The 13,535-nt window shown below is 38.3% G+C and overlaps 1 protein-coding gene across 1 annotated transcript; it reads right to left on the bottom strand.

The window, feature by feature from the left end:
- Window positions 1–7,836: 7,836 nt before the first annotated feature.
- On the bottom strand, window positions 7,837–8,873 carry LOC6605266 (androgen-induced gene 1 protein). The gene has a single exon (XM_032719608.1). It carries the CDS (start codon window positions 8,833–8,835, stop codon window positions 8,125–8,127), a length of 711 nt encoding a protein of 236 aa, XP_032575499.1. The 5' UTR covers window positions 8,836–8,873; the 3' UTR covers window positions 7,837–8,124.
- Window positions 8,874–13,535: the final 4,662 nt, after the last annotated feature.

Raw genomic sequence — 13,535 nt, forward strand, 5'->3', positions numbered from 1 at the left:
TCCTGGTATCTGTGTATATGGCTATGAGTTCTTTGTTTTTAAATAACAATCGGCAGAGGGTGACTTGGTTAGCCATTTGCCAGGATCTGCGCAGCTTCCAGCTCCAAAAAGTGCGTGCCACCCCATTGGCTTGACCATTTACAAGCTGCAGTGGAACAATAACCAATGATGTGACTGACATACCTAATGACCAGTGTTCGAGGTCTGCAGCTGGCCAAAAACGGAGTGTGATGAATGGATTGGGAAACCCTTTACCGCCGCCCTTCCTTTCATCTTTCATATGCGAAATTCTGCAGCTCCGGTGCGTCATCAACGTCAGTCAATGTGACAGGCGCTTCAAATCGCAGACCAAGAAATGCGTAAATATTTCTTGATGGTTCTCATCCGGAATAATAGAACTGTTGCGTCATCGCACCTTCCAACGGGACTTGCCATTTGGAATCAGGGGGTTGAGGCCCCGCCTCCCCCGGCACAAAGACGCACTGAAAGGTCCTTTTTTGACAAAAGCAGCATTTGACATTTGTAACTTGCGGTTGATCGGCCATGGAGAAGGGATAAGTGCTAGAGGGTACACGTAGAAAAATAATTGCAATGAAAATGTAAAATTAGACTAAATTTTTACAAAATATATATAAGTCTCAAATTTTATTAGAAATACAGAAACAACATCTTAAGCATTAAAAAACATTTAAAGTCGCTTTTATTTGAAGAGAAACCACTTATTTTTGATAATGGGTACACAATTTGTTTAGGAATTTCCACTTCGAACTACCTAATCTTTCTTTCAGTGCACTTCCAAGGGGTTGACTTTCACCGGGTGGCCCCCAGATGACACTCAAATGGAATCGGGGCTAAAAGGTTGTGCTGCCACCGCTTCAAATCCGACGCCTGCTTCTTATTTTCGCTTATTTTCGCAGCTGTCGACTGGGCCTGAAAAATGATTTGCGAATGCGAATTTTCTTCCTTTTCTTCCGGCTTTTGGATTGAGTTTCTCGATGCCCGGGGGGTTGTGGGGGGGGGGGGGGGGCTGTAACTCCGCTTTGCAATTATTTATCGGCAATTAAGCCAAACAAATGACGCCGTTAGAATAGGAAATGCGCACATTGCGCATACGCCATGTCTGTCAGTCAACATAACTCTTGGGATTTTCGGTTCGTTTTGCCGGCTTTCTGTGCGATTTGAACTTTAAATTTGGCGAGTGCTTTAAAGAAAGTCTAACGATTGTGTACATACACTGTAAAGTGGTTTGTAATACATAAAATATATGAAATAATTAAAATAATATATATAATAGTACATATTTATTGTTACTTGTTTGAATGCATTTAAATTTTTTACGTTTTTGATCATTTTATGGTATAAGTATATATATTTTTTTTGTTTTTTTTATACTTTTTATAGACAACAAGTGCAGGTCATTTTGCTTGCAACTGCCCCACTGTTTGCGGCAAGCAAAATTGTATCTGGGGAATACGCTCGGATCGATCGGTGAAATGCAATTTGTGCGGCTCATTTGTTTGCCTTTTCTTGGCCCCCTTTTGTTTGGCCGTTTCTTCATTTGCCATGCGTCGTTTAATTTTATTTGAAAACAAATAAGCGTAAAATGGGGAAATCTACGATAAATGAAACCAAACAGCGAGCCTATAAATCGATCAGCAAGCAGGGGCAGCGAAAAAGATTGCCAGCGTTAAACTGGATGAAATGTGCTTCGACTAAGAGAAATCCTATATTTTTGCTTGCTACACTCTGATCTATATCTTAATTTTAAATAGATATTATAAAATTTTCGAATCTGTCGGATCTAGTGTATTTTAAAATTGCTTAACTGTAGTTTATTATTCTTAAATACAATTTAGAGAAGAAATAGCAATAAATATACGGATGGTCACGTTTCTCTGCCGCAATCGCAGCGGGCAGAGCTAGTGGCAGAGGAAGAAGCAGCGATCAGCTGGACGAACTGAGTTCAGTTTTTAAAAATAATGAAAAATTTAATCACAACCACATAGACATAGTTCTTGAGCGCTGAGAACTAAGAGATCGGCTTTCTCTTGAGTGATCGCCGCTAACTCAAAAGAGTCAAAAAATTTAAAAAAAGAGAGCAACAATTTTCACTCAATTGCTCTTAAATTGGCGTGAAGATCACTCAAGAGCGAAGTAAAGAGAGTAGAGTCGAATAAAACAAAAAGTACATATACCATTCATTCTACAAAGAGCATATGGCTTGATATTAAAACATATGTTCACCAGTTAAAAACTGTTTTAACATTTAATAAAAATGTATAAAAATTTACTATGTATATTAAAAGAATCTTTCGTCATATCAAATAATTTACAAAATCAAACAGTAGTAATTGCTAGACTACAGAAGTTTTGTTACATGACCTTTGACCATTAATCACTGTTAAATATTTAGTTATTTATGTTTTAGTGTGCAGCAGTCATTGTCTTGAACATTGTGCTTGTTTTGCACTAGAATCTTGCTGCACCGGCAACATTGCTAATTGGCGACCTGCCCCACCGCAATTAGCATACTCCGTGTGCGTGTTCGTGTGCGCACTAAATTCGCCATTCGTAGATACAAATACAGATACATTTGCAGATACACGAACTGAACGCATGCAGAGGCGAAAAGCTCAGGCAAAATTTATGGCAAATTGTAACAATTTTTAATTAAATTGCAGCAAGACCAACATAAGGAAAGTGCCACACACACACACGAACGGCGAGTAATGAGGCTCTGGAAAATCGGGTTTATCTGCGGACTCAACGTCAGTTGCCATGCGGAAAATGTAAGTTAGCTTAACTTAGTGGTTTATTAACTGCATAATTTAGTCATGCCGTAATAAAAAATTTGAAAATATCTATGCCTAATGAAAAATAATTCACCTACTCATATTTTTTTTATTTTAAAATTAATATAATTAAAAAAAAAAATTTAAGATAGATACACAAGTATTTATATTTATGTATGTATGTACATACCATATGTACATATGTACCGGCACTTGTCCGGCATAAAAGTGTGTAGATTCTGGCGGCAATATTTACCTTCTGTGGAACGAGACACGCACACATGTTCCGTTTGGCGGTATAATTTATGGCCAGACTCAAGAGCGATCAAAAATAAAATGATTATTTTCAGAAGGAAGCAACAGAAATAATAAAATCGAAGCGCTACGCAAATTATAAACAAACGTCAACGAAGAGTCAGCTACGAAAACATCAACAAGCTACGTAAGCAGCCCCATTGCGATCCTATAATATCAATTAGGATATACCGTGGAATCGCAAGGTGAAGGCCGTTGCTTTCACATTTCTAAAGAATATCTTAATTAGCTGCCAATCTATAAACATTTGGTTTTACCTACACAATGCTAAGAACTCACTCAAATCCAAATGAGTTTCAAAAGTTAATGACAAGTTTAAATAAATTAGCATTTCATACAGCCCAATATGCCCCACTTACACAATTTTGAAGGCAACCAGAACACGATTGCAGTGCGCCTTTTGATCTTTTTTCTCTGCTGCATTTCACGGATAGTCAGATAGTCGGATGCCCAGATACTTGCTTCTACATATACGTACATATACATACATATATGATACGAAAGGGGGCAGACTTGTGTGTGGCCTGTCAGCGGTGGAATTGGTAAGAGAGATGCGGCAAGTGAAAGACGTCCGCAGAATTGGCAAACATAAACCGCAGGCGGCAGGCCAAATCGGAAGCTGCACCGAAATCGAAATGAGTGAAGAGGAAATCTCGACCCAACTTGCGAATCGTAAATTGAATTTGGCATTCGGATCGTCCATTAGCTTTTCACACAGCCACTGACGCAATTCGCACCCGTTGCCACCACTGGTTGGCCATATAGCTTTCGTTTTGGTTTAAATCTCGAGATGGCCGTGCAGCGAGCACACCTGCTTTTGCCAAAATAATTAGTTCCAATATGTGCATAGGCAACAAATACGAAAGGTAGCGATTTTTGAAAGTTTGTATATTCGGGATTTACAAAGCGTGTTCATAGTATTGTATTTTAAGTCTAGAAACTTTTAATTCAGCTTACTTACATAATTATATTTAGTTTCATTGGATTGTACCTGGCCTATATGGTCATGTCCTTGATGCTTGTATTAATAAGCCGCTTGAATTCTGAAAAATTGCTAACATTTTTTTTCCATTTCAAGCGGAAACTGCAAGTCGGAAAAAAACGCTTGCTGTTCAATATCGCGATGGGAATCGCACATTATAAAATTGTAATTTCATTTCATTTTGCCGCCTTGCGCGCTTACGTAAGGCCCATAATATTCCCCTAACAAAAACACATTATTAAAAGGTGCACCCTAGAGATGTAACTAGAATTCAAAATGCATATGAAGCTAATAAGAAATACCTATTTATAAATACAATATTTTGAACATAGCAGTAGCATACATATCTTAAATTTTTGCTTTGCAAAACATTAAATAAATTTATTCAACATTAATCAATGTCGTATTACGGAGTACCAGGAATTACAGGATTTTCAGGACACCCTTTCTTTTAGCCAGCTTATAAAAACTGACATAGGTTTTAAATGAAAACCATGCACATCTCTAGGGCCAACAGAGGGGGGTTTCCATTTGGATGGAGGGGGGATAAACCGACATTTGTGCCGCCTTTTTGCCTGCAATTACACGACCAACAGCTAACTGCAAAAAGTGCTAGAGAAAATACAAAAAAAAAAGGCAGCAACAAACGCTAAAATAAAATCGCGCCAGACAAACTGACGGCACCGTGTGATTTTATACCCGCTGCGGTTGAACTGCCATGCATGGGCGTAGAAAGGGGGCTCCTCAAAAAGTAAGTTGCCTGCAAAAGATAAGTTGGCAATGAACAGGGATTTTGAAGCTATACATATATATATCTTTATTTCTTTAAAAGTTGCAAAAGCTAATATCAATATATAGTGGGTACGCCCATGTTGGCATTAAAAGGCGGTCTGTAATAAAGAAAATTGTACAGCATGTCAATAACGAACATATGCCCTACGAGAAATATTGGCAACATGGAATTACTAAATGATGTTAAATTTTAAATGCTAAGTTACTGACTTTATTACAAGCCTGCAAACCCGTTTTCATGGTTTCCACATTCATAAATTTCTAATTTTTACTTAGTATTTTTAAATAGCTTTCTATAGAAATTATAAAAAGTTAACTATTAATCATCTTACTTTGCAAACAAAAGATTATTGTATATAAAATTTATATTTAATGTTATAAAAAATATCATAAAAAAAATATACACTTATGTTTTGGCTCAATGCTCTCGATTTCCTAGCCCATTTAAAGCGAGTATAGGGCATTTGATCTTCGGCTTGTGAGAGGCCATAAAAAAATCGGTCGAAAGAGCGATCAGATAGAGATCCGTGCAATTGCAGGCCAGATCGTGGCACTTTTCACAACATCGAATGATTGATGATTAGTCATCGACCGGTTTCTCGACCGTCGATCGCCCAGCAACAGCGACAGCACGCGAGTTGAAGGTTCGGGGCGGATGGGTGATTAACTGAGCCACAGCACCGGACAGGCCAGAAAGTATTGTTACTCACCAGTCACCAGGCAACAGTCACCATGGCCCACAGCGATTTCGAATCGAAGATCGGCTGGCCACAGTCTAGAGTCGAACTTTAGCCACAATTATCACTGGAGGCGAAAAAAAACAAAATACAAATAGCAAAAAAGATTGTAAATGCCATCAAATTTTCGGCTCAAAGTTAACTGATCAGTTAATGATGATGAACAGCAATCTGTCAGATATATCATATATTTTTAGAAACTCTGTAAAGATTTTATTTCAAATCAAACCATTTCATTTACAATCACGCTTTAAATGCATGCCGCTTTTGAAATTAATTTATTAAAATTTAAATTTTCAATTTTGGATGAGTGTGCCAGCGGCGCCCACGTCATGGTGATTGGGAGTGACGCCTGGTGTCTTTATCGATCCTTCCGGACATGTGTCGCTATAAGGCGGGGGATTCCTTTGACATCGCCGCCGAACTATGAACCGCACGTGTCGTCGTCCGATTTTCCGTTCTACGTCACGGTTTCTTAATATTCCCAGGTTCTTTCAATGGCGACATCGGAGCAACGTGTCCCATTGCCATATGATATGGCCTACGTGACGTCTGCTACTACGTGTGGCGATCAATTGACCAATTTGGGTAATTGTACTTTATTCTAATTATTGTATGGCTACTTTTGAATGAATATAGGTAGCTGAAAATTGACTCATGTGTGAACCCAAATACGATCTTGACCACGTTACAGCCAACTAATCAGACTGTTTATCCTAATCTTCAATAGTTTATTTTTACATATGAGCTTAGGCCAATCCTGATCTTGAAATGATCTTGATGATAGTTCACTGAAAATACATCCAGATTATAGATTCCGATGGAAACCTCAAGAATAGTCGTCTAAAACAAGAAACGATACCAGTAATTAAACAATTGCAGTCCAATTGATACACACGCTCATTAATTAAATTAAATTGTGAAGGAGCAACAAACAATGCACGCGAATGCGATGACTGATGTGAGAAGTCTGCACTGAAAGAAAAACTATATAAGTACTTACAGTATGATTATAATAATATTATAAATCGTATTTAACAATGCCAATGCAATTGTCAAACCTTCTGCAAAGTTTTGAAAATTATAATTTTTCTGAAATTTAAGCCTGATTAGTGACCATTGTTTCTCTCAGTGTTGCTCTGTGCACCACGAAGAGCTCAATCAATCAGGCCAATTAGTTTTAATGGCCCATTGCCCAGCGGAGTCGGCACGTCGTCTCAGCAATTAAGGCCAGTTCCCAGCCAATGCAATTGGAGCTCCTTCTGCCGCAGTATTCCTAGTGCGATTTGGGAAAAGCTATTCAACTTTTAAATGGCACCCGAATTTTGTTAAGATATATACACATACTATTAGTCACCATTTTAGCCATCATTTTCGTCGGTTTTTTTTTAGCTGTCGTTGACCTTGGTTAGTATGCAACAACGATCTTCAAACGTGCTACTCCCGAAAATTGATCAAACAATTCAACAGCTGTTCGCGTGTGCTAATCGAAATTTAACGGCTTGTCAACACAATCCCGCTTCTGTTCAGCCTCAGTTGATATAAAGGTTTATAACCTTTTTAATAAATTCGTAGTCCAAATAACCTTTTCATTCGTTGGGTTGCTGGTCTGGAATTGAATCATCTGGTAGAGATATCCAAAGTTCCAATAAAAAGTTCATCAATATTTAAGGTGTTTTTCTAGTTGATTATTGTTGAAGTAACATCTATATTAACCTTTTTAACTCTAATTTCATGCCCTCTTACGATTCAAGCAACGCTATTTTAATAAGCAAGTAAGAAAGCAATAATTTAGTTATTTGCTAATAATGACATACAACTGGAAGAATATAAATGTTTACAACTAGACCGCCTTTAGAAAACACAAACGAGTGAATGACAGAATTGGGCTGTTACCCATCTGCCTTTGCAGCAAACAATGGATAGCTGTGCCATTCTTCTCTGAGTTTCGGCTGTCGGAGATCACTTTCGAAATATTGGCGCACAAGTGGTGTCCTGAAATATTCGAAATCGGAGCCCACGTCCTGGCCAAACCGGAACCTCCCGCTGAAAGGATTGAGTAAAACAATGGATCGGTTTTCCAGAATCAGCTGGCAGCTGTAATTTCCGCACGTGACTATCATATAGTTGAATGAGAATAAGTTGGAATCCATATGAATTCCGCTTCTTAGCAGCTGGTTTTTCGATGATAAACGCATTTGAAAACCAAAATAATATATTCAGACCGATTTCCGGTTCCGTTATGTGTTGGAAAATTAGATGATTTTGACTTTTATATTGCAATTAACCTTCTTACCGGAAACATGTTTTATTACTTTCAAATTTAATTTTATGGTTTCTACAAACATGTGAATTAGTTTTATTACTGTGTCTTTGTACGATTTGAATAGTTGCAGTGACTTGACTTCCACAGTAGTCATATTTAATTCAATAAGAAGCATATGAAAAGTTGATTATACTATATACTTTGTTAATGTTCCTATCCTTAAATTACCAAATGTGTTCTTCAATGGGAATCGTTACCAATCCACCTGTGGGCACCAGTAGATCGCTGCCACAAGATGTTATTAACTCGCTCGCCAAAGAGATAGTAAACGAATCCCAGGACCATGATAAGGACGAAGAAAATGACTCTCAGCTGCCAGGCGATGCCGCCCAGAAAGGGATACACCCAGATGCCGGTCCTGAACCAGACGATATGTATCCACACCAGGTATCCCACCATGAAGGCACCCAGTCCAGTGAATCCTCGACTGCGTTTCGGATATTGATGTCGTGTGATACCCAACTCCACAAAGGCGTAGATCACGACGAAGGTGTGCATGGTGTGGTTCAGCCAATTGGGATAGACCAAGTCCAACAGCACCGGATATATCGATTCCCGATCGATGGCGAAGAGTGTCCAAAAGGTGAGACCCACCGTGAGGGCCAGAGGTACGGCAAGGGTGGCGAAGATGTAGTCTCGCAGCTTCCTCAGAGATCTCAGTCGCAGGAGGTCAAAGGTCAGCGCCAGCGTATAGTAACCCAACTGCAACAGGCCGCACAGAAACGTCATGTACTTAAACTTGCCCCCAATCGGTGGCTCCAGGCGCAGGGTCACCGCCACTTGTGGCAACTGGGCATACCGCAGGTCGAAGTAGATGGCATAGGCCAGGTGAACGGTGGCGGACAGGTGGAAAAACAGGCGAGCCCTGCTCGACAAATTAAGTCGCTCCATTTCCGGATAGATACTAACGCATTCGTCGATGGAGCTATGCTAATGTGGTGCAAATCGATCCGGCATAGGGAAATAGCCTATGACCGAAACGGATTGGCTAGAAATGTTTTTGTGGAATAGTGATGCAAAATAAGCTCTTAATTTTAACAAGTTGGGTGAGAAAGCTTAAAGAAGGTTCATTTAAACAAATAAATAACATATGTTCCTATTTGTTTAATCTTTTCAAACAACTATTTGAAGAAAAAACATAAATGCAGTATCTAGAACTAATAAAACGTATCAATTTCATCGTTAGTTTAATTATTGACCCACTGCGGAACCAAAAAGTAATGCGATGGGTATTGACTCGAATGAAAATGGGGAGTTTGCCGTTATAACTACAGGAGTGCGACCTTGGACACAGCTGATTCGTTTGGTCAGAGGTCCTCCAATTTCAGGACCAGATGTTGCGATGGAAAGGACGAACCGCAGGCAATCAAATGGATGTGTGTGTTCCGTAAATATTTGTTTGTTTTCCTTTGTCGGCTGTGCAGATCTCAGTGATAATTAGTCAGGCCCATCACCACCATATGGCCGTCGAAAACCATCCGTAAATAGTTAAATTACCTTTTTGCCAAATTCGATTCAGCCATCTGACGGCGAAAGCGAGCATAGGTAAAACTATTTGTTTGGCAGGGACTTGATAATTACTAATAATACTTTACAAATATAAGTATATAAATTACAAGTATAAGTTATAGCTCAGAAAACTGAATCAACCAGGAAGGCGAATATTATAATCTATTAGCATTGCAAAATTAAGCTACATTTTCAAGGACTTCAAGCTTGTTTTTTATTTTTATTTTTTAATAAATCTAGCACACTTATCGCTAAAAACTAGCTCTAAAGTAAGTCGACATCTGTTTGATTAGTAAGTCTTTGCTGTTCGAATTTGAGTCTGATAGTTAAATAGTGGTCTGTTACTATTTATAAATTCAATTTAAGCGTCTGTCCATGGTGATAACCAAGTGGATGTCGATAAAAACGAAAGGAGTCGCAAAAACTCAGTGCCGTGACGAAGGTTTGGATCTTCGGTTGCCTGCGAAATATATATACTATATAAGAACGTTGTGTGCCCATACAATTATGATCCGCACTGCCCAGACTAATTGGTGCAATGTTGTTAATTTTTTAAAACCGTTGTCGGACACGTTTCGCTACGGTCATTGCGACAGAGTTATTTAAATATAGGCAGACGTTTCTGGCCGATATTTTCGCACATGAAAACGGGTCTACAATATTTGACAGTCAAACAAATGTATCAATCCCTTTAGGACCGAGTGTTTCAGACTGTTTAGCACTTGTTTGAACTCTGATTTTGGGTGTGTTGAGTGCAAGTACACTAAGAAAAATCACTTCAGTTTCAGCAAGAAATCCGTTTAATGGTGAAAGATAAAAAAGTAATGCCGAAACTATATGCATTTCAAGGGCGTACATATATTCCACAAACCCTTTTACTCTAAATTTTAAAGGTTATCAAACATAGCTAAGCAAATTGTTAAAGATCTTTATTTTGTTTACCCTCAAAGTTTCAGATTCGTACATAATTAATGTTGGATCATCTTTTCACTGTTCAAAAGCTTTGTAAGCACTAACCCCAAAGAAATTGCCACGTCTATAGAAAATTTCCAAAGCCAACCAAAAGCTACCGCATAATATATGTATAACTCAGCGACTTTGAGATTCAAATTCTGGGTGCTAAGTTCACCCAACCCTTTTTCTGGTCGCCAAGAATTTTCTCTAATGACTTAAACGCGGTAACCACTAAAACATTTACAGCGCATACGGTCCTGTTGTTCACTTCTCACCACCAAGGTAAAAACCACGACGCCCCATAACAACCCAACCACCACCCATTTTCCACCCATTTTCCATTCCCCCTTCGGCACTTAAAGGTAAAGAGTCGCATTTTTGCGCAAATTTTCCCCGAAACCGCAAGTAGAAAACTCATTAGACGCAAAACGTTTTGGCGGAAAAGTAGGCTGGGAAATTACACGATGGCTATGCCATCGGTTGTGGGAGCAGCTTGGCTGATCTACTTCAGAAAATGTACATATATGTCGAAAATAGAGGTGGTTTAATATTTAAACTACAAATGAAAGAAAAATGTGGTAAAACTTATGTAGTATCTGCAGTACATAACTAAGATATAAAAAACATGCATGTTCATTTAAATACTTTTCATACAATCATCGGAAAATATACATTTTATTGAATAACCCTATATATGTTTTGAATTTTCCTCAGCCTTTACTTTTTCCTGATGTTTCATGAAAACCCCACACACGATTTGTGTTGTGTGTGTATTTTGCAAATTTGTATCTTTTAAGAGGGCTCATGGTAATATTTGGATTGCGTGAACCTGTGTTATTTGCTTTTCAGTTGTATGATGTTGGGTTTTGATCGGGAAGGCAAATGCTTTGCAGACTTTGGGATTTGCAGACTACATAGACACGTGTGTTGCCAAATAAATCCGCCATAAGCCCTTTTTCCTTGTTTCTTTATTTTGTATCTTTTTTTTAGCGAATTCGACTTATCCCTTTTTTGCATTCGAGCTCGCATACTTAAATTTCGGTTGGAAATATTTGAATTTCGGTTTTTTCCCCTCGGCACATGTCGCCTAATTCCGCAGTCAGGACATCACTTTGTTGTAACATTCATGCAAATTATGTGCATACGCAATTGTGGTATGTAAATAACTCCTCAATATTGAATGCCTCCTATTGGTGAAAAGTTTACGAATTTTATTTACTTTAAAAGGAAGTCACTTGAATAATACTGCATGCAACAACAAGATATTATCAAAATTAAACACTTAAAACATGTTGAAAATTCTCTGAATAAATATTACATAGCTTTTTGTATTTACTTCGAACATTTAATAAACATTCGATGTCTCAAGGCAAATTGACATGCAGCTTAGATTAGTTTGGCAATGAGAATCATTGCCGTCCAAGGAGCTTTCCAGCAGCCCTTCAAGGACCTGGCCAAAAGCCGGCTGCAGGATGCAGCTCGCAAAGGTCAGCCCAAGGACAAACAACCAGCAAGATGAACAAAAATCCAGCTTTCCTATTAAAACCGATATTTAGTGCCGCACGCAGTGATGCCAGAAACGAGAAGGAAACAAGGAAAATCCTACAAAAGGACGAGCTCTGAATCGGAGATAATAGCCTAGCTATTTTCTAGCTAGCACTTTACAGTGGAAAAGGAACTAACATTTTTAAGGTTTAATTTTTATATAAATACTACGTAAGTTATCAACTTTCGTGTATTATATTGTAATGGCTTAGAAACAAAAATAAAACAGCTTTTAAGTAGCACATATGTACTTAGGTTAAGATACATAGTTTGAAATACTTTATGGCATACATTTTAAATAGCTTAATATTAATAAATAGTATATAGCTAGGAAAACTTTTTAAGAGCTTATTAATAATAATAATAAGCTACTTTCGTAGAATTCGTCCAAGTTTTTTTGGGATCTAAGCTACTTTTTCCAATGACAACACTGAGTCGAATCTGCGGAATGGGGCGTGGTAAGAGTATTTGCATTAAATTATGCGACGAGCTGCGGAAATGTTTGGCATCAAATGAAGAAGGACTGGAGCTGCTGGGGGGGGGCAGATGGATGGAAAATCCGTGATGGAGGCAGCGTTGTGCTGCGCACCGTTAAGTGCGGCGGAAGCAATTTCACTCTTCAGAACAGCGGAGAAAACCAAAAAGGGAAATACAAAAATACAAGTAAAGCAGCCACGACATCGCAGGAACAAAACAAAAATGTAATAGAAATCCTTCAAACATCTGCGAACCGCTCACTTCACTTCGCTATGTGAGCACCATCCCCGCACCAAAACACACAGCATCCTTTGGTCCTGTTTTTGAATACACGCGTAGGTGGGCACTTGTGTACGTGTGTGTGTGTGTGCGAGCATTTGTAATTGTTTCCTTTTTTGCTTTACGAGTTTTTCATGTATCGCACAATGTGTCACCGACCCAACCTCCAACTCGTCCACCATTTCACTAGCACAAAAATATTAGCCTTTAAACTTAAAAAAAAACATTTTTCAATTTAAGTGAATTTAATCTTTTCTATGTTTCATAATTGGAACTCTTGTTTAAGTTGCTTCTGAATTAGCTATATAAAATATAATGAAAAGGTGAATTTCTCTAAGTGTAGAACATACATCTGGCAACTGCCGCCTACCACTGCACTTTAATCGCTGTCATTAAGGCGGCACGTTGGGCGCCATTTACGTATTCATTCCACTTTACCCCACCGTTTGCCGGCTTTCAGTGTACAGTCCTTAAAAACTTGCAGGTTCCCGGTGCTTATTTTTGGACCTATTCCATAAAAAAGTACATATAATAAAACACATATAAATGTAAAAGACTAAACCTAGCGTACTTTTAAACAATACAGTAAATATAATGTATACAATATAGAGAAATACATCAAATCTACGCCGACAAAGCAATCTTTTTGAGTTTAGCAACTTATCTTCTTGTTATACAAACAGTGTAATTTATTTAAGAACTGGCTCCTTGCTAACTGAAAACACTGCTAGAACAAATGTGACCTTTTGATGTGCTCCCTCAAAATAATTATGTTCATTTGTATGGCCAAGCTGTTCGTCATCTCCGGTGGTCATTACACCCTTTCT

This window comes from Drosophila sechellia, chromosome 3L (assembly GCF_004382195.2).
Source record: "Drosophila sechellia strain sech25 chromosome 3L, ASM438219v1, whole genome shotgun sequence".
Classification (NCBI taxonomy): Eukaryota; Metazoa; Arthropoda; class Insecta; order Diptera; family Drosophilidae; genus Drosophila; species Drosophila sechellia.